The 22,290-nt window shown below is 37.6% G+C and overlaps 1 protein-coding gene across 2 annotated transcripts; it reads right to left on the bottom strand.

Annotated features, from left to right (window-relative positions):
• Nucleotides 1-44: 44 nt before the first annotated feature.
• Nucleotides 45-21,915, bottom strand: LOC114567279 (transcriptional regulator ATRX-like). Of its 2 annotated transcripts, none has more exons than XM_028596310.1 (35): nucleotides 21,718-21,915; nucleotides 20,261-20,367; nucleotides 20,109-20,179; nucleotides 19,727-19,755; nucleotides 19,479-19,600; nucleotides 18,983-19,087; nucleotides 18,447-18,556; nucleotides 16,908-16,975; nucleotides 15,018-16,795; nucleotides 14,597-14,657; nucleotides 8,963-9,117; nucleotides 8,594-8,770; nucleotides 8,398-8,506; nucleotides 7,451-7,547; nucleotides 7,141-7,323; nucleotides 6,759-6,903; nucleotides 6,519-6,628; nucleotides 6,108-6,251; nucleotides 5,834-6,008; nucleotides 5,570-5,707; nucleotides 5,053-5,228; nucleotides 4,844-4,961; nucleotides 4,321-4,451; nucleotides 4,140-4,210; nucleotides 3,698-3,762; nucleotides 3,428-3,584; nucleotides 3,241-3,332; nucleotides 3,043-3,148; nucleotides 2,755-2,932; nucleotides 1,862-2,053; nucleotides 1,618-1,761; nucleotides 1,423-1,488; nucleotides 1,230-1,325; nucleotides 598-726; nucleotides 45-518 (listed from the first exon to the last, which is right to left on the bottom strand). In XM_028596310.1, exons 1-35 carry the CDS (start codon nucleotides 21,735-21,737, stop codon nucleotides 435-437), a joined length of 5,709 nt encoding a protein of 1,902 aa, XP_028452111.1. In that variant the 5' UTR covers nucleotides 21,738-21,915; the 3' UTR covers nucleotides 45-434. The 2 variants fall into 2 exon arrangements, with proteins under 2 accessions (XP_028452111.1, XP_028452112.1); XM_028596311.1 differs by having other exon boundaries at nucleotides 20,109-20,164.
• Nucleotides 21,916-22,290: the final 375 nt, after the last annotated feature.

Raw genomic sequence — 22,290 nt, 5'->3', positions numbered from 1 at the left:
CTGGTTTACAAACACACAAATTTAAAAATAAGAACCAATTTCAGTTTTGTCAATTTATTACATAATGATAACAACTGGTAACAAACCCATACAACGTTAAACACAATCAATAGAAAAAAACATTGAGGTTAAACAGTAAGGCAGGTACAGTAAGGCTCAGTTCGGGCTCAACAAGAAGTTTTTGGTATGAAGCAGTTTAACAATTTTTTTTTTTTTCAAATTCTTAATAAAAGACATTTGTTAAACCTAACTAGGTGTTAGTTAAAGTGCTTGAGAAGTTACAAAACAAAATGGTTAGTACACCTGAACATTGCAACTGAAATTATTCATTCAGACTGTTATTTTTCCATATTAAACATACATTCAATTCACTGGTAGAGCAGTGATAAAGAGCAAAGGCATCATTTCGTTTTCCAACCAAAATGTGATTTTCTTCAAGTCTGTCCAGGCTGGGACACAGTGGTCGTGGTCGGCTGCTTCCTTCGATTCTTCAGTATGGCCTGAATGCTATGTGTAAGCTACGGGGGGGGGAGGAATGAAACATGAGAAGGCTCTTTGTACATTATGTATGTATATACGCACATAAAAATGACTTACTGTTTGTTGCTGTGCAAAAATGTCTTGATAAAAGGCCTGTCTACGTTCCTTCTCCTTCTCATCAGACACTTTCCAAATCTTAGCTTTGGTCTTAACCGTGGCTTCAGGCAGCTGAGGATTCTGTTGCCACTGTAACATAAATAAATAAATGGTTACACACAGAAGGTACAAAGAATATTCTTTACCTTTCGGTTATGAATCAACATACAAATGAGTCCTGCCATTTCTAAGCCCCTCCAAACCAATATACAAATCTAAAACAACCCTTTACCAATGCATCCCTCAAACAATATCAGTCATTAACACGGTTACTTTCATCTTACATTACATCTTTCACTGTAACATAAGATCAATTTCGTGAGCCATTTGCATCATCTGTTATCTGCAAAGTAATGTGCTGCAATGTATTTTATTAACTCCACAGCATGTAACAACGATAAAAAAGGCCATAGTGGGGACATTCGGAAAGATACATTTATGATTATGAACATGCTGTATAATCATATAAAAAAACATATGGTAGTTTTCAAATATGAACTTAATTAGCAGTTGTAAGTTTGTTTTCATCACATTAAAAAATGTTCCCTAATTTTAAATCCTTCCTTTTACCACGAGACCTTAATGCCACTCACCACTCGTAACATGTAATCCTCGATGGTGTGAGAAGTTGTCCTCTGCATTGTCATAAAGGCCTCCGCTACATTTGCTCTGCTCCTGTTCAGCAATTCCTGCAAAGACCTTTTTTATGGAATGTGTTGTATAACACACAAACATCACTAGCAGCAATTTTAAGAAAAGGTTTTAGAAAATGATACTTATGTATACCATTAGCTGTTCATTGGTCTTCGTATCCAAGATGTTTAGGCTCGAGCTGGGTGGAGGGTTGGTAGACTGGAAGACACATATTTACATACAATAAACACATAGAGTTATAATGTACTGTACAGTCTAGGGCATGATGTTTTACTAGACAGAGGCCCGTTAATGATAATTAATGCCTTGCAGTGATCGGTTCTTTACCTCGGCCTCGTACTCGGCCCAGGCATCTTTGCGTTCTGCCTCACTGAGCTCCTCCTCTTGTTTATGGTCCAGCAGAGATTCATGCTCGTGGAAAGACACTATCTGGTCTTTACAGGTTTGTAATAGCTGTGCTAGGACATGATCCTGAGAGACAGACACAAAAAGACATTCAATACTGCAAATCCTTTTCAGACAGCTGTGTGTAATTTTTACATGGCATCTAAGAACCTGAACATAAAGGCACCTTTGGCAAAACAGGGGTGGTTCTTTTGCTTTTCTTAGAGTTTGCGTCGCCCAGCAGGTCTGGCTCAAACACGTAAAGTTCAGTCAGTTCAAAAAGGGTGAAGTGCCTCTCAATCTGCTGCTGATCCACCACTCGATAGGACAAAGACTGCTTGGTCACCTGGCGATCGTAGATCTTCTCCTCCATGGTGCCCTGGAGATGAAAATGACCGCAATGATAAACAGGACTGAAAGGTATATAGTCCAATAAAATACAGCAGCTCCAGAAGATCTTATACTGACCACAAAAAAATAATAATAATCGAGTATTCCTCAAGAAAAAAAAGCATTTTCATTTCTTTTCAAAAAAAGCAAAGATTGGGGGAGTCAGAATGGAATTAACATAAATCTATGTAGCAGAATGGAACGTCTTTACTCCTATTCCATCAATCATCAATCAATCCATCAATCAATTAATTTATGAACCCTCAAATTGATCTGACTTAAGGTACAAATAGTAAAGCTCAAGAAGACCTGCATTTTGTCCCAAAAACACAATGCTACCAAAAAGTTCTGTTTAAATGGTTATTTTCAGACAATCGATGATAGCTGTATTCGCTGCAAAATTCCTAGTTACTATTCCTGGCTCTATGCAGCCAGCGTACTACAAACTGTAAAGAGACAGATAGACTCTTTTAAAACTAGAATGCACATCAGCTTGTTTGACTTGGATTACAGAGTCTGTATCACATATGTCAAGCGTGTAATTTTGTGCAGAGTTCATGTTTTTTACATCAAATGTTGCAGTGGTATTGTTAAATAGTAGCATCAGTTATTTACTAAAATTAACACTTTTCCTCTTGTGTTGATCAAAACCCTCACGTTTAAGATATAAATGAAGACCAGCGACTTTACCTGAGCCAAGAAGCGGTACACAAACACTTGTTTGAGCTGACCGAAGCGGTACACCCTGTATATGCTCTGTATGTCATATGAGGGATTCCATGAGGCGTCAAAGATGATGACCCGGTTGGCGGCAACGAGGTTGATGCCAAGTGAGCCGGCTCTTGTTGAGATGAGAAACAATCGGCCGCTAAAATAAAGATCAAGAAAATACAGAAAATTGTCATGTCACGGTGAAACATTCTGTCTAGATCTTATTAAAGTATAATCAATATATTTAGAACATTAGACAATCTGTACCGATGATTGCTGGCATTATTGAAGTGATCTGCCCATTTCTTCCTTAGCGGAGCACTGGTGGAACCATCAAGACGATAGTAATCAACGTTTTTAATCCAGCTACCCGCTGTGAGAACAATAAAGCACAAAAATCTAAATGACAGTACATTCAAAGAGGACATTTTCTAAATCAATTAATATTTGCCATAAACAGAATACCTTGGAATGAGGATGGGTCTCTGGCATGGTGAAAAGTATTGAGGAAATCCTCAATTAGGTCTAATGAGATCAACGACTGACTGAACACAAGCCTAAAAATGCAAAAATGGATTTGGTTAGATATGAGGACCAGTCACCATCTTCTGTTTAAATTTGATTCACATTTGGAAGAAAGAAAAAAACATACACTTTATCGTTCAGGTCTTCAGCCATTCTGAGGATTTCAAACAAGAGCACCATCTTCCCAGAGTGCTCAAGGATTTTGGCATCTTCTTCAGTCAGCAGATTCTTGAACCAGCCCTCATCTAGACTCTGAGACTTCGAGCTGATGGTTGCTTTCTTTCCTACACAGAATATAACACAGGACAAAGTACATTAGTGTGCAAACTGCAGGGTTGGAGTATTGGTGCCAAATGGAGCTTTAATACCTTCCACTGCTGGAGGGTCTTGGACTCACCAACAATAACTGCTGTATTGCTGTCATCGATATTCCCGTCTTGTCCTTCGTTCTCTCTCAGTCCACTACATCAGGCAAGAAAAGTGCATAAAAAGATAATCATATATAAAAATATAATCATATATAATATACATCATAAAATAATGTTGCAGTGCAACTGAAACTTCAGAAATCACTCATACCTCTCTTTCTTTATTTCACAAAGTTGATGCATTGTGTGACACCAATCTACACAATACCTTTTCTTTTGCACATTTATTTATCTAGAATTACAGGAATTCATAATTTAACTAACTGAACATGGCTTTCAAAGACACATAAAAGGTCACAAAATCTAAAAATGTTCATAAACCCCTAGATGTGCAGAAGATTTAATGAGAAACAAATGAGGGGAAAATATTTTGTTAAAGCAGAGTGTGATTATCAACATAGTAGGGCTTACCGCTCAACCACAGTGGTTTCTTCTTTTCTCAACCGAGCTGCCTCTTTAATTCTCTTCTTTTCAAAATATCCCTGTTATGAAAATCCAGTTAAGTGTGAACTGAAAATGTGTTAAAATGTTAAACTCTTAACATAATGCTGGACTAATAAGAAATCAACATGCATTTAAGGGGATTCTTAACCTTGTTTTCTTTGCTGATGAAGTTGAGCTGAAGGCACCAGGGATGAGTCCAAATTTTGCTGAGCACCTGAAAGTCCTTGAACAGGTTTGCTCCAGCCCTCCCTGTTGTTCTGTTAGTCACGGAGCCCATACCTGGAAAAAACATGCATGTACTTTAGATGGTCGTACATCAGTGAAACCCCACATTTAGAGTTATATAAGTTACAATATGAGTAAATGTCACACATTTGCCAGGCATAACTTGACATTTTTTCTCTCTAGGACCCCAGTATATTTTTCTAGGAATAAGTTTCAAAATGGGGAAAATAGTCTATATAAGTGACAATTAAAAACAATAATTTTACACTGGAACAGAGGTCAGGAAGAACATTGTCAACTCACAGAAGAGCAAAATAACTTAAATTCTGCTAACAAACTCAAATGGTGTGATTTCTCCTTCTCTTCGTAACATTTAGATTATTCTACAGCTGTGATTACTGTACATCTTCATTCCTTAAAGTGAAAATGTGAAGAGAGATTCTTACTGGTGACGTGGTCAAGGTAGTAGCGATACAACGTATACTGAAGTGGTGAAACCCTCACTGCCAGCACATACTCATATTTAGGAGGCAGAAACTGAGTCAACTCTGAGTAATCTCGTCTCTAAGAAAGAAAATGAACACAGTGTTGTGAGAGCTGGAATATAAAACAAAACTGAATGTGCTTATACAGACAGTGTTTTCTTTTTCTTTACCTGGACACATCCGACCAACATTGCATGGAGCACATGTGCTCGCTTCTTCATGATTCGGACGTCTCTTGATGTGGAGTCAGCACATTGGCCGTTCTGTATGGGGTTGATGAAACGGTTTCGGAATTCGTTCAGTGAGCCCAGTAGATTCTTTTTGATGAAATTGACCATGCAGTGGTCTGTGGGAGCAAAATGTGGTCTGTCAATATAAAGAGTTTTTTTTTTCTGTCAAATCATTATGCCTACACTTAATTTCCTCACTTAGATCTAAAAGTGAAGCACACTTTGTCAGAGTACGGCAGTTTTGTGTTTTATATACAAAACTGCACATACATTGTATGTATGTGTGTGTATATATATATATATATATATATATATATAGTCATACATTCATTCAGATGTGAAATAGAAAAACATTGCAAATTCCTTATAACTCTGTCCTTGAATTATATTCAAAATACTGTTGAGCAAAGTGTGATCTCATGGCAATATTTAATATGACGTAGTGGTGCAGACGTACACTCATTTAGGTTGTTTTGTAGTGGTGTGCCAGTTAGCACCACTCTTCGTTGGGTCTTGATAGCATTTAAAGATTTGGAGATGTTGGTCGCTTCGTTGCGCAGAATGTGTCCTTCGTCACAAACCACAAAGTCTGGACCTGTAAAAAAAAAAATAAAAAATACACAAGAAGACAGATTCAGATCAAAAAACGTTTCACTGAGCGACGCAATAACACATAAAACCGAAAACATTTTAATATCATGCCATTGCAAAGTTACTGTACCTGGATCCACCAGTATGCTCTGTAACTCTTTCTTGCACTCCTCATTCATTTTCTGGGCTTGTGACAGGATTCGGTACATCTCATACCCCATTATCATAACACCCCCGTCGCTCTGCCACCGCTGCAGAGCCCTGAGTCGTTCTGCAGGATGCTTTTTTGTAGCCAGTTCTGTAACCTGTAACATATTTGTGGGTTTGTACACATTAGGCAAAGTGCAAGGCATAAAGCATTTGAAGCACAAAATGTAGTATTGCCCATTTATGATTTTTCATACTATCACTTTATCCTGTCCCATGTTGTTTTGCCATTTCTTGAACTCGCTGACCCAGTTGAGGATAGTATTAAGTGGACACACGACCAGGGCCCTTCTGAATTTCAGGTTCTTTGACAGCAGCACCGTGTGCAGGAAAGTTACCACCTATAAAATAACACATCTATGAGTATGAAGCATAGACAATTGACCATAGACAATAAAGCATAGTTTAAGATAGGTGCTGTTAGGTGATGTGCATACAGCAAAGACAAAACCTTAATACAATATAACATTTTTAACACAATTCATTTCATGGTGCACTTTGGGATTTTGTGCAGCTAGCAATATCTATAAAAGTTTTGTGTATTAATTTATTGTGTATAAATGGATAAATCAAAGCAAACAAGGATATTGGAGGTGGATATGTGTTACCTGCAGAGTCTTCCCCAGGCCCATGCAGTGTGCCAGTATACAGCCTGTACCAGGGGAGGAGTTGGCTTTCTTCACAGACTCACAACAACTGTCCCAAATAAACTGGACTCCTTTTGGAAGAATAAACAACACATGGTAAGTAAGACTCAACTGTATTAACTAATGCTGCCGTCAACATGCCTGTATAGTGCATAATAGTTAAGCAATGTCCTCTTCAGTGTAAAGAGAGCACACACTAACCGTCCACCTGGTGAGGCTTCAGTCTCGTCACCAGGTTCCTGTGCACCTGAACAACAGGATTCTTGGTTTCCTCATCTTGATCCAGGATGAGCTTGGTGGTGATGGGACACGCTACTTGAGACAGCTCATCCTTTCCATCAATTGTCTGGAAAACAATGCCACCAGTCAACATTATGTCTGTTTGCTCCTCCCCTTGGAACCCCCCTCCCCCAAAGTGCTACTGTCAGCGACAAAACATTTATACTTATTGTCATTTATCAACATGGATATAGGATCTAATGAGCAAGTCCTGCTTCAGAAATGTGTTCAACTACTGCAAATATCCATTGGTCATCGACAGTGCAGTTTAATGGTCTGGTTTGACCTGCTGTGTATGCAGTACCTCTCTCCTGTCCTCCATCTGTTGTTTCCTTTCTGCCAACCTTTGACGTCTCTCCTCCTCCTCTCTGAGGGCTTCCTGGGTCTCAGCACGGAGATTCTCATCTTCAATGATATCCCGGATCTTTTTGCGCCCTTTTGGTGTGCCTTTACTGTCGCTGTTCTCATCTCCATCCTCTTTATCACTCTGCTCAAATACAGAAAGATTCAACAAGCGATATGACCATTAGACGCCAGAGCCAAGTTTAAGGTATTAGAGATGAGCAGATGCAGATAAAAATAATAAATCACTTAGTTATAACATCAGCCGTTACCTTTTCACTGCTGGAGTCGGACAACCAAATGCAGGGCACTTTTATCTTCTTTTCATAACTACGCAATGCCTCCTTCTCTTTACTGGATAATCTGGAGCTAAAAAGAGGAGAGATATGAAAATCAGATATGAAAATGAACTATGTACATAATATATACTGAAGTGCGTGTGTGATAGACAGACAATGCATTGGGTGTTTCAGAGAGCAACATTAATTAAATATTCAGCATAAAAATTTGTTCCAAAGAAAGTCTGATTTTTTTTAATTAAATCTTGATCTGTGCTTGATTTGGACTGCTTGTTTCATAACTTCTTGCTTGTTAACGCTCTTGGCTTCTATTACAGGAACAAGCACTGAACTTGCTCAGTCAGTGCACAGCAGGGGTGGACACACTATCATGAACGCCAGTCTAAACCATTATGATACATTAACCCAGGAATAAATGCTTTACCATAAATTAATCAGATTTAGAAAATTGACATTAAATAAGATTAAAAGAGCTTAATATGTGCACAGGTTGTGTTATTTAAATGCATTTGTATTTGATTGCATTACTGTATATTATCCAGGTGTTCATGTTGTATTGAGTGAAGGCAAACAATACTGTATGTTCATGTGTTCTTTCATATTACTTAACATTTTAAAGACAGACTGTGTAACGTTTAATAAAAGGCATAGCACGTTCATTCTCTTACAAATTAAACTTTGAATTTATAAGCATTAAAACCCACCCTTACTTACAATTCAATAAACAGGGGATTTGCTGCTACCACCTTACTTCTGCTATGAGTATGACCAGTAGCAAATGGTGGCTGAACACGGATAGCAGATTTTAAATAGATATTGCTGCAGAACAGAAATCACCGAGTCTGTTTGCTGACTTTGTAACCCTACTCTACCTGATCTACTGTTTTTGATGTTAACAATGGCAGCTGAAACGAATGTACCTTCTGAGTCCATCTTCACCGGCCTCATCCTCAGACTGACTCAGCTCCTCGCTTATCCCAAGATCTTCTGGCTCAGACTCGTTACTGTCACCATCACTTTCACTATCAGCTTAACAGAAATCAAAGTCAGACATTAGAGCAAAGTAGGTACTTCCTGTTCAGAAAGCTCAGTTTCTAATGTTAGATGTGTCCTTACAGCCCAGGTGTTTTCTGCTGGCCTTTCGCTTGCTCTCCGGCTTTCCTACATCACTCTCTGCCAGGGCCTTGTCACTTGGTGTTCCCTCATCTAAGGTTAGTTTGTGGCGGAGAAGATGGTGTCTGGAGTTGGGCCCATCACACGTGGTGTCAGATGAATCTGATGCCATGTCTTCTCCTGCAGCAGAGATAGAATTTCCCCCCTTTTATAATTCACAAAAGGTAACTTTCCAATTGTCACAACTTTGGTTGTAAAGTACAAATATCAAAATCCACTATCGATCAATAGGACTAAAACTGGGAATGTGTGCTTATAGAAAAGATGCACAAGCGGAAAGCAAAAAATATGCTACGTAAAAAAAATACTTACCATTTTCATCCGTTTCATTATCCTTATTGCCTTGTTTCAACTCCTTCTCACCCTCCGAGTCAGATTCATCATCCTGCGTTTCCTCATCTGAAGAGATATCTTCGCCCGAGGAGTAGTTGGCTTTGATTTCAGCCAATAGCATTTTCTTAGCGATTCTTTCAAAAGTGGAAAAGAAGGAAAAGGTACCTGAGGTTCATTTCATGATCAGTAACATTGTCTTCAGCTGGATATTGTTATACTTCATAGCAAAATCATAATTAAGTGTAATAACAGTTAACAAAATCATTAATTCGTACTGGTTAGGTGCAAATTTTCTCTGAGCTGAGAAATTGATTCTAAATCTAATGAGATATCTTTAGTGAGTCACCACTGTTCAATCCACATTAACCAACAAAGTCTTGAACTGATTACAAATTAAAACAAACTGCTACATCACTGCAGGACATGCATTTAAAATAAAAGCAGAAAAGAGAAAGATACACAGGCATTTTGAAGAGTAAGAATTTATTACAAGTACTCTTTACAGAAAAAAACAGAACGACATATACTTAGTTTATTCTCCTTTGGTTAATGAGGAGGGATACTTTTAATTTATTTCCTACAATTTTTTTTTTTTTTTTTTTTTGCTTGTTCAAGTCTGACAGACATTTTTCAGTTGTTTTTTTAATGCGAAAATAAAAAGATACATTGTTCTCGGTTCATCCAATCGTGACAGCTCGCAGTTGAAGAACTTGTCTTTTTGAACACAAACTGAACTGGCTGTATGCTCCTCTGGTACTATCAGCCAATTAATATTGTGTTAAAGACAGCGTGTGCAACACAAAAAACAAAAAATTACTAACAAAGTCTGTACATATTTACCCAGAATGAAATGTAATTTCAATTGTTTTTAACCCCTTTATACTCCAGTGGAGCATTACATTTCAAAAATGAGAACAGTATGCACATAATCTGATACAGTTCATGATAAACATGTTTTCAAACTGTTAAATATTCATGGTTTTAATACCATATTGGGTTTTTAACACTCATTAGTATGTGCAATGATTTACCCTCTTAAACCCCCTTCTACATCTACATGTGTTCAATGCGCATTTCCCAACATGGGGCTGACATGCTTACATGGGTCTGGCTCAAATTTGTCTAGTCTGGTCATTTGTCCATCCCGCATTTACCCTTTCTCACCCAGGAACCTGCATTACGTACACAGGTCCGATCCTGATCTCCAAGTGGGTTGTCAATGCAGGTCACTGCAGATAGCATAACTGCCATTTTGACTGACGTTAAATCCAATGTCCAATGAGAGTTTATTGTAAAAGACGTATTACAGAATAGCAATGCCAGACGACAGCGGCAGTAACAGGCCAGAGCCTTGGCTCTCATTTGACATGCTACAACTGGGAAAAAAAAGACGAAACAGAAAAACACTGAGGAAAATAACATACTCCCACACGTGAATTTGGCATCATCGCCATTGGTATTCGCATGCTGTGTGGATTTTAATTAAATAAAACAGTACTTTTCATGTTTTAGCCCACTAACTACTAACAATGTAAACTTTACATTTCTGCTGACCATTTTCCAACCAAAGTTGTGCTATAACTACAGCTGAAAACAGACTTAAAAAAAAATGGGTTGGTGCCGATAGGAGGCTACAATATCCCAGTTTTAACTGATTGTTGCCTAACAGCACTGCATTCACTGCTGTGCTGTCAGAAAATCCGACCTGGAAAAAACATGAGAAACAAACATGGATGTCAATAAAGGCACAATTTGAATTTGGTCGCTTTTTGCATTATAATAGTTGTTTCATAGCCCACTCTCAATTCTCAGATATACAATGTTCCCATTACATTTGAAAGCACTGACCCAGAAGGCTTTTTAACACAAATTGTTTTTATCCGGATTGCTTTAGCAAAACGCAAAAGCTTATTCACCTATCAAGCAGTGTTTAAAGGGATAGTTTGGATCTTTTGAAGTGTGGTTGATTGAGAGTCAGTGTATTACGTTGAGTAGATGTCAGTCTGCTCGCCCCAGTCTGGAGAAGCAGAAAGGAGCCCCGACACGGAAGCTAAGCAAGCAAGTTTTAGCGAACTATGAAAAAGCCCAACTAAAGGACGGACCTCTTTAAGTGTACATTATTTTTAGAATATTTTATTTTAATATTATATTATACCACCAGACTCCTTTGACAAAACAGAAATTCAACCCTGCATAACACAAGTTATGTATAAGTTAACATAAGTTATGTTTAGTATAAACTAAATATAAGGTACACTTAAACTAATATAGATTTTTTTTTTAGGTGGGCCTTTTTAGGTGCCTAAAATAAGTTTTGCTGCTGCCCCCGTTCACAGCAGTACATTGCTTAGCTTCCGTGTCAGGACTCCCGTTTGCTTCTCCAAACTGGGGGCGTGCCAACCGACATCTACTGTGAGTGATAAACTGACTATGAATAAGTACCTCATATACAAGCCCAATTCAAAAGATTCAAACTATGCCTTTAGGTCTCTGCAAGTTTAAATACAGTAAAAAATTATTCTTCAGTTTTAAAAGCTACAGTATGCTTTAGAAAATGGTCAGCAGTAATGTATACTGTGTATAGAAAGTGGGGTAAAACATGCAAAAACACTGGTGTGTTTCCACTGAACACTGTTGACAGTGAGGACTGTAAATTATTTGAATTAACCAAGTCACTATATCTGGAAAAAGTTTTTCAAACGTCATTCCTCAGTGCTTTGAGTATTGATGCATTATAATAACCAGATCCAGTTTTACTGGGCACATGTCACACACACGCTGGCTGGGATGGCCACTTGTATTAATTTCTGAATGCATGTGACAGTAGATTTTCTTCATTGTTTTACGACTGTTTTGCATGGGGAAGATTCTCTGTAGGTCAGAATATGTCACATGACCTTCCATTTCGATGCCAAAATATTTGCACAAACCCTGCGCTGTTCCTCAGGGGTTGGCCTTGAGCAGCAATAAAAAAAATTTAAATCACCTCCATTGTACTGGGGTGCTGTCGGGAATCTCCGACAAATATCTCAAAACCTCAGCAGATGAAACCCAGACTGTGTGCATGGCTAGATACTACTAGATGAACAGTGGTGGGGAAATATCCCTTTGGAATTTGAGTGAGTCAACCCTTTAAGAGAATCTCTATGAAAGCAGCACTGTCAGAGAAACAAAAATGACACAGTCTCTTAAAGTTACAAGTAAAAAAAACGTGATAATGATTTTGGCTCCCAATGATCACAAAAACAGAATAATCGAGAAAAACAATGATTTAGCTCACTAAGTTTTGCAAGTAAACTAAAATTAAAGTTTAAATAGGAAAAGTATTAAGGAAAATTTCACAGTTGTATGTGTTTTTTTACTGTTGATTTATTTTAATTTTCCCACTGTTTTTTAAGTTCAATAATTGCAACATCTTTCCAGAAGTCAGCGAGTAATCATGTTTAATTATCGTGATTTCAATAATCGAGCAGCCCTAGATCTCAGCCTTCTTATCACTACTATAGCATACTTCGTATATGCAAAAGTGCATGTCCCCAAGCTGCAACAGCACTTTGAACAGGCCTATCTGTATTTCAATTATAACACTAAAATATACAGACAATACCTAAAGTTAGTGCTGCATTATTGTGTTAAGGGAATAGTTGCAGCAATATGATAACGATCAAATGAAAAGAAGAACCACAGCTCCACCCATCACAGCCCAAATATTTAGAATGCGACTAATATCATCTGGTCATTGAGATAATTTTTGGAAAACAGCACCTGGGTCTACTAAATGTGTCAAATACATGCTCTAAAATAATTCAATGGCACAAATGAGCACTCAAGGCACCCAGTAAGTGTCAATCTGCCATAAAGCCTGCTCTAAACTACATTAGGTAAGATTGTGGGTAATTTGTGGTTTCTGGAACTGCAGTTAAAACTAGTTCACATGCAAGTTAATCCAGAGCTAGTTTCATGTGAACTAGTTTAAAAAAAAAAAAGAGAAACTACATGACAAAATTATTATGTCACAATAAAATGTATTATTCATCATGGTGACCAAGTGTTAATACCAAAGCCTTGATGTTTATGCCTTAAATATACGACTGCAAAGCACTACTTATCAAATAAGGAATGTCAATTGACATGCACCTCAAATCATATTTGCAATTGGCCATTGGTGTATACCATGATTTACATATTATAAACTCGACATCAGTTAAAAAGAATGTAACAAGTGTGTATGGTGTTTTGGGTGAGACTGTTGGTGTTTATTACCAGAGACATGTTCTATGCTTACAAAATTTTCCAAATTGTGTCAGTTGGACAGTAAGAGTAGCCCGTGAGAGTAGTCCTATAAAAGATCCTGAGATTTACAGGTGTTCACAATACCATCATTATAGTCTTTTTCAAAACAAAGTAATAAATCAGATTCTGAAATAATGTATTTAACACTGGCATCAAATACAAAACCCATTCATGAAAATGCAGCCATTAGGTGAAGCTCAAGTCATGTGTGGTAGAGGAATTACTAAATATATTGTGTGGCCAGAATTAACAGTGGCTGCAACAGGAATTTAACTTTTGTGCCTAAAAGAACTCAAAAGCTGAATAACAAAGCTAAAGCGCATTTACAGAGCCAGGTACATTAAATAAGATATCTTAACAAACAATACTTTTGCCATCTTATAGTTAGGTCAATTAACTTGTCTAACCATAACTGTGATTTATGTAGAGTAAATTAAAAAGTAATAATATCAAGAAAAAAAGATTTCAAGGTGAAGCATAAAAGTTTTAAGACATGCTTACAACTTTTGGTTGATTAAAAAAAAATACTTCATAATTTTATTTTTTAAATGTAAATGGATGCAGATAATCTGTCAGGCATGTTTCAAACGTTATACTTCACCTGTAAATAACAATTAAGTAAACAGTGCTGCTCACTGGAGGACAACGGTTCTTTGCGCATTCTGTAATAACACTTAACAAGTAGACTCAAAACCTCTAGTTCAAAACCTTCTAAATATGTTCAAATACTGTCACTGAAAACAGGCTGAGCAGTAAGGCAAACTAAGTTGCATTTATTGTGCAAATGTATTCTCAGACCTCTCCAAGTGGAAAGTGGGTCAATTACAAGGTTTCCCCTTTTGTTTCAGCATAGTAGGACGGTGATATAACACAAGGTATAAGATCTAATGGCGATAATAAAATCTTTAAGTTAAATGTTTCTCAAGCGTTTACATGTATACTGTGTTGCACACTAAATAAAACAAAGACAAGCATTCTATGTGTGTTCTGTATTAACAAAATGAAAAGCAATACAATTTAAGTAAAAAATATATATAAAAAGCAGAGTATGTTGCTTATCCTTCACAGGTCTGTTCTAGGCAAGTTCAGTCTCAGTGCATCATAATGCGGTCTGTATGCTTCACAGTGCATCTCTAGAATGTGTATTTGATTGCTGGGGTTCTGCTGCAGCTACGTTTAGGTCTTGTTTGAATAGAATGCAATTGAGTCTTAATGACATAGGTGTTGCTAGATTTTGCACAGCATTTTGGATTCGAAGTTACCTTTCTTCCACACCTAAGTTGTTTTACAAACTCTACATCTGGGCTTTTTGAACCATACCTATTTTCTGGATCATCATCATCTTCTGCTGCCCACGAGGGCCCAGATTGCTCCTCATCTCCTACAAAAACACAAAATTAGAAACATAAATTGCTGTTTCAGACAAAACATAAATTGCTGTTTCGGAAAAGCTGTTTCAACAGAGAAATATCATTTAAGAGCAGCAACTAAGGATTATTTTTTAATTGTCTATTAATCTGTCGACTATTTTGTCAATAAATCTATAAAATGTCAAAAAATTGTGAAAAAAGTCTGTTTTCCAAAGCCCAATAGGACTCCTTCAAACTTCTTGTTAAGTCCACAACTTCAAGATATTCAGTTCACTGTCACAGAGGTGTGAAGAAACTAGAAAATATTCACCAATAACTATTGACAAGGTAAACTGCAGATCTAGATATATAATAATAAATATAAAACTCACCTGAAGATTGGTGGAAGGCTGCTGCTCCCAGTAAGGCCACATCTTCAGTGATTGGCTTCATCTTCTGATCACTTCCTTCACTCTCAAAGTCATCGTCGTCATCTTCATCTTCGCTTGTGGACGATGACGACTCCATTGCTTTCCGACGCGTTTTAGCCTTAGACTTTCCAGCCTGTATCCTACCCTGCTTTCTAGCCACATCTTGATCCTCTCTTTTGACAAGGTGAGACTTCCCTATTGGCCTCAGCGTATTCAAGTGTTTTATTTTCTTCTGCGATTCCACATCATCACTAGAGGAATCTGTCCCACTTTCTCTTCGAGATTTTACTCTTCTGTTACTTGAGTCAGACTCGGGGGAACGGTCCAGCATCTTACGTTTGCAGCGCATCTTCTCCGGTGAGATTGGGGTGTTCTTAGTGAGCCAGAAGAGACATTTCTTGGCCACCTTAGTTGATGCTTCTCCGCCATTCTCATCACTCTGGGGTTCATCAGAGCTTTGTGTCATAGCTGCTCGCTCAAGCAGAGCTGCAGGGACTTCATCGGAGTCAGAGTCGTCTCTTGCTCTGCTCGGACTTTGTTCTTCTGTGTTTTTGGCTGGTACTGTGCTGGAGGTTTCCTCAGGGTCAGAGTCACTGTCACTGTCTGCTGCTGAACGAGACGTTTTGGCCTTGACATCACTTGGTCGACGCAAAGGTGTTGTCTTCACGCGAGGAGATCGTCTATTGCCTTGTTCCTCTTCTGGGTGTAGAGATGCACTAGAGTTGTCATTGCTCATCTTGCTGTCAGCTTTAGCACCTGTCTCTTCATCTTCTGATACATCCTTTACCTCTGACTTCTTATCGTTCGCGTGGATGTCCGTCTCTATCTTCGGAGCATCAGAGGATGGCCCCTGCTCCATTGGTACAGGCGTAAGTTTTACTACTAGTTTTTTAGTCATGTTGAAACCGCTTTCAGAAGGCTTCAGGCCAATTTTTTGGGCACTCTGTCTGGCGTCATTTAAATCTGAATCCATGTTTTCACCAGTGCAGGCATGTGCAGTTCTCCCATCTGTGCAGCCCTTGGAGTCAGAATCATAATCTTCTAAATGTTCAGCTGCCAATTTCTGCAAGTCACGCAAGCATCTTTCATCAGAGATATCTGTATCTGCTTCTGTTACAGGTTGTGCATCAAAGTCATCACTAAATAACTTTTGCCAACAGCTCATGACATCCAGGTCACTGAATTCTTCCTTAAGGCTATCCTCGAGTGCTGCAAGTGATTTTCGCAAACCTTTAACTACTGACAAAAAGGAGTTCAAGTACAGATTGCGAACAGCAGGTGTTTGCTTGTTTGTTGTCACAGTATGAATGAAATTGACAAATGTCCGGTTTAAGATGTTAGTTGAGTCCACTAAATGTTTGGCCTTTTTGGTAAGATCCTTAGAAATCTGCAGTGTGTTATAGTTGAACACCACATTACCATCCATGCCAGTGTGATCCCATGTATCCAAAGGAATGTTTTGAGGCAAGTGTGGCAACATGTGATAAAGTTCAGATTTCTCCGGCTCTACTCGGTTCTTCTTGCGCTGCTGATACCACAGATGCTCCATGTTCTCGAGGACACTGTCACAGGCCACCACCAGGTCAAAAAGGGGCTCCGGGCTACACACATAGCAGTACCATTTGCTCTCTAAGATGCCAGACAGCTCCTTCCTTCCTAAATTTCTTAGAATACACTTCTTGCAGAATGCATTACTACAGAAGTCACAACAGATCAAGTTGCCTCCTTCAGCACACCATCTGCATGAGGGGGGAAAAGAGATAATAAATACAGTAGATAAAAGCTTAGTACAAAGTAAGTTATGGGAAATGTTCATGTTTCAGTTAAAATATCAAATACAACAAATCATACCTGCATTGCTCATCCATTCCATCTCCATCCTTACTGATGTCATCACTTAAGTAATATTTGTAGCAAGACTGGCAAAAAAAACAATTAATGGAAGAGTCACAGAAAGCTTGGACAAAAACAAACATGCAAGGAGTTTTAAGTGTGTAAAGGGAAGATTTTTTTCTTGTTAGCAATAATGTTAGTCTTGTTTCTGATGGCTCTTTTGAATTATTATCTTCAAATACAGAATTATTTTTAGCTACATTCTTAAAACAAAGCATTTTCAATATCTGACTGATCACAGCAGTCAAAAAGTTGTGATATTGACAGACAGACTTAGCTCAGTATATGTATTATCCATTTGAATAGGAAATGACAATGACTGAGTGGCTAAAGTGGGTCCACATTGAATTTAGTTAGCATAATATCAATATTTTGCCATTACTGATAAGTAATATTGCTTAAACTGCATATCCACATTCTGTGGGGCTGAGGGATCATTTTTAAAATTCTTCTAAACTGCTTTTCATTAACACCATTTTATACATGCTGTATTACTGTGGAGAATAAGGCTAAAGTGTCAGTACATTTGAATACAGAAAACTTTATTTTTAACTGTTTCATATAGTTGTATGTCTCACATCTATGTTAACAGAATCCCATGGTTCATATCTGTACTTCTCAACATGAAACACAACCACCAAATGCAAACAGAACTAGACAGAACCTAGTGATTAACATGACAAAGTATGAGCTACTCCACAGAAAACGAATGGATACTTGGTAAGTGTATAAAAAGCATGTTTGTAACCTATATCATGATTGCCATTTCATTTAAACTCCAGTTTTTAAATCTTGGTAACAGCATACAGTACAGGCCAAAAGTTTGGATACACTTTCTCATTCAATGCGTTTCCTTTTTATTTTCATGACTATTTACATTGTAGATTCTCACTGAAGGCATCAAAACTATGAATGAACACATATGGAATTATGCACTTAACAAAAAAAGTGTGAAATAACTGAAAACATGTCTTATATTTTAGATTCTTCAAAGTAGCCACCCTTTGCTTTTTTATTAATAAGGGAAAAAATTCCACTAATTAACCCTGACAAAGCACACCTGTGAAGTGAAAAACATTTCAGGTGACTACCTCATGATGCTCATTGAGAGAACACCAAGGGTTTGCAGAGTTATCAAAAAAAGCAAAGGGTGGCTACTTTGAAGAATCTAAGATATAAGACATGTTTTCAGTCATTTCACACTTTTTTGTTAAGTACATAATTCCATATGTGTTCATTCATAGTTTAGATGCCTTCAGTGAGAATCTACAATGTAAATAGTCATAAAAATAAAGAAACACATTGAATGAAAAGGTGTGTCCAAACTTTTGGCCTGTACTGTACATTTAGGTATGCGTTTCCCAAGGTTTCTGACTTTTGAAGAGATGTACATGTTGATGAAAATTGAATACAGTTATATTATTATTTCATATTAATACTGACTTAAAGGTCAGAGAAAATTGAGAATGTGTTTCTGACACAAATAAGCAGACTCACCTTGCAAATAAGTACTTTCAGAGCTGGATGTCGATAGAAGGAATCTCTCTGGAAGTGGTTAACTTGTCGGCCACATGCGGTGCAACTGACAATTCCCATGTGTTCAACTCCTATAAAAGCACATTCTGTCATTAGCAACACAATTGTTATAATAATGGCTTGATGGGCTGTTTAAAAGATGTGAGAATGCCCTGAGCAAGACAACTGGTTAATATACAAAAACTTGCTGTATGCAGTGCAAAGTGGGAGTGAAGCACCTGGAGGAGCTTGTTTTTTTTCCTTCTTCCTTTCTCAGTTAGTGATCTCTATCACAACAAGATAATGATCGAGCCGCATTGAGAAACAAAGTGAAATGAATTTTTAGCTTGTTTTAACCAGTGGACTGTTTTTTCAGTCTGTGTGTATTTTGTCCACAAGCAGTCAATGGATGAGTACCCCAACAAGTGCCTTTTTTTGGTTCATTTGAAGAAGCGGCTGCCTGAGTAATCATGAAGTGATGTGCAATGTTATTACAATATCAACCAGTAGTGACTGACCTCCACGTCTTCTCGAAAGTACACCTGATTTCCTGCTGCGAAACTCGGGACCCCTGAAGTCATCTCTTCCATTATCAACAGCTTCAGGCCTCACCAATACAGTGCCTGTTTAAAAAAAAAAAACATACCACCAATAAGTCTAAGATATTTAATCAATATTAAATATGTAATTATAATCTAAAGCTGGGAACAGAACTAAATATTTCATTCATTTATAAAGACTGATTTGTGTCAACCTACATGTTAGTCTTGCAGTCAGCAAGACTAAAAACACATACAGGTACTTGAGAGCTCAGCAAAGACAACAGACAAAACTCTTAGCAATCGGTAGACTAAGTGTTCCCAAACATTCCCCAAGACCAATTTTTTTTTTTTTATTTAAGACTGCAACTAAACATAATGGACACCAATCCAAAATGTTGCACTACAATTTGCGCAGAAAAGTTATGAGGCAGAGTAAATAAGGGAATTATGATAGGAAAATGTTAAGACCTACCTTTTGGCAATCTAGTGATATCAGGGTGACCATTTGCGTTGACTGGTAAATCAAAATCTTCACTTGCACTTGAGTCCCCAGATTCATCGAGCCCAGAATGCTTTATGACAACAGATGGTTTTCTGTAAAATCAGTTAAAATGTTTTAAAAAAAAAGTAAGCTGCAGAGCATAGCAACATTCCACACAGGTTGGCTGCGTACTTTGACAGTGACAAAGGAGGAAGGGTATAAATGAAATACCAACTCACCTTCTTGAGTATTTGGTGTCCACTCCAGCCTACAAAGCAAGACAGTTTATTCGTTTTGTTGTAACTGGTAGCAGTATCCAACATTAAAAAAAATTACCCACTGTAGGGGTAAGGGTTTTACTGGCCCCTTGTATATTTTTACTGTCCCGCCAAAAAAAGAGGGGAAAAGACACTTTTCCAAACTGTTCATTTATTAATGAGATATACATTGTAATGACTCATCCAAACCAGTTCTTTGTTTATGCAAACAATTTCATTTCAGGAGACTATGAGTCTCGTGAATAAACCGTCATCACCAAATTCCTTGTTTGTGCAAACATACTTGGCAATGAACTATTTCTGATTCTGACATAACACCAACAATATTTAGTATATTAGTTACCTTTGTCGCAGCATGCTCTGTTGAGTTTCCCACAGAACAGCTCCTGTTTGTCAGACCTTTAAAAAGAATATCTGTTAAAAATGTTTAGAAAGCATGTAAATATTAAGTGAATATTTCCATCACTCATGAATAAATTAATAAAAAAGGTGTACCATCAGCATCCTCTGAGGTTGGCAGGCCATTGCTGTCCTCAACAGTAGAATGAGCCATGTACTCGTGCAGTTTGTTGACCAATACATTAAGCTTGCTGGTAGTGGTGCTACAGTCAAGGAAAAAGAACATGGTTATGGTAAACTTGACAGTTACAAGCTGCTAGATTGTTAACCATATTTTTTGTTAAAAATCCTGATTAATATACCTTGTTAGCATTAGTAATATGAAGTGAATTTTGTTAAATCAACTATTTATCACCCAAGATTCTATTAAACATCAACTCAACTCAATTAAAATATTTCTGATTCTGATTCAAATCCCATTCAACATCTAAAGCAATTCAGCTTTCGATCTACTTTGCAGGACACAACCTAATGTCAGGCCACGTTAGTGTTCTTGAGCAAGACGCTGAACCCCAAGTTGCTCCCCGGACGCTGTATGTGGTTGTCCACATCTTAATGCTTAGGATGGGTTAAATGCAGTTTGAATTCACTACATTGTATTGTATGATTGTATGCAACGAATAATAAAGTATTTTTCTTCTTCTTCTAAACTCTAAAGCTATATGTACCCCACAGTGTATTGTGCATGCGTGGTAATCCATCATGTGTTGCAATGAAACATCAAAACTCATATTGTAAACTTGGGTATTTTGAGTTGTGGTAGTTTGTCGACTTTTGAGGGCAACTTACTAGTGATGAACTTTTGAAATAACTTGACTTAGATTATCTTAGAAAAACTACCAGAACGCCCCATAATTTTGGTCTGTAAAGCTGAATCATCTCAATTGGGGAAAGGCACTTACTCTGGTCTTCTGGGCCCTCATAAGACCCAACTACAAACAGGCACCACAAACTACAGCCTAAAAAATTACCACCAGGTAGGACTTGTAGCAGTACTAATGTTGTAGTTGGTCCCCAATGGACTTCTTTAGCAAGTTTTGTCTTTACGCTTTTGGGGTGCTGTTTAGTTATTAAAACTTTTTGTACACCGATAGGGTAGTAATAATAATGGTCCAAAACGATGTCAAATAAAATTTTATTTTGTCGAAATACGTAACATTTTCTTGGGGGAGGACCCCCACACCCACCGCTAAATACGTGTAACTAGTCTTCCACAAACCTTAGGAAACGCTGGTTACGTTCAGCTCTCACTAGCATTAACGTAGCTAGTTATCTTAAATGTAGCAATAGCTATAGAAAAATACGATAGCTTTAACGTTACGTCACCTCTGAGAAGTCAAGAAAACACTTATTTCAATTCACATGACTGTACAGGCTGTTTTAGCCGTGTTAACAATACTTAGTTTAAATTAGCAGCCAACTAAACTAGCTAGAATTATCTGTATCTATGGTATCACTCTAGTTAGCTGTTAGCTGCTACAGCTTGCTAGTTGCTAAGCTAGCTCGCTATTATACTCTCCAGTAGACAACCGCATTTCAGTCCGCAGTTTTACCTCAGCATCGCTGCAGACATATCGCGAAGTAGGTGAACAACCGAAGTCGTTCAAGTCCTTATACTTTCATGATACCAATATATTTTTGGTTAAAACATTGCGCTCAAGCTGCGCCCAACATCCCCTTCATTGGCAAAATTGTAAAGAGAGGCAAGAGGCGACAACAACAGTGAATGGTCCTTTTCTCTTCCTTTTGTGTTTTTTTAACGCACTTGACCTACATATTAACATATTGCGCATTACCGCCACCTGCTGCCCCGGAGGAGGAATCAGCTGTTAGATTTGTTCATTTATTTTTAGTTTCTTTCATGAAAACCTCTGGTCTTATGATCCATTATACTCGTGCTTACAGTTTTGACTAGTGTTAGTGTGCTTACACTAAAATGTATCCTTGTTAGGGAAATTCTGATACATACTTTCTCTCTATTTATTAAACTGTTTGCATAGAATAATATTATAGTGATTACTATCTTCTCTCTTTGTTAAATTAAACTATTTGCATAGTAAAGAAACCATAACACTACTTGCCCCCACAAGATAACATCATAACAAGATAACCCGAGGACAGAACAT

This window comes from Perca flavescens, chromosome 13 (genome assembly GCF_004354835.1).
Source record: "Perca flavescens isolate YP-PL-M2 chromosome 13, PFLA_1.0, whole genome shotgun sequence".
NCBI lineage: Eukaryota > Metazoa > Chordata > Actinopteri > Perciformes > Percidae > Perca > Perca flavescens.
The sequence above is the reverse complement of the archived record's forward strand: the minus strand, read 5'-3'. Positions and strand labels throughout refer to the sequence as shown.

What these genes read in the sequence shown, in the direction of transcription:
- LOC114567279 (XM_028596310.1), bottom strand. Translation starts at nt 21,737, where the DNA reads ATGTCTGCAGCGATGCTGAG. An exon ending in GCCTGGGGAAGACTCTGCAG is followed by an intron (nt 6,252 to 6,518) that starts GTAACACATATC and finishes GTTATTTTATAG; the next exon opens with GTGGTAACTTTCCTGCACAC. An exon ending in GAGCATACTGGTGGATCCAG is followed by an intron (nt 5,708 to 5,833) that starts GTACAGTAACTT and finishes TTTTTTTTACAG; the next exon opens with GTCCAGACTTTGTGGTTTGT.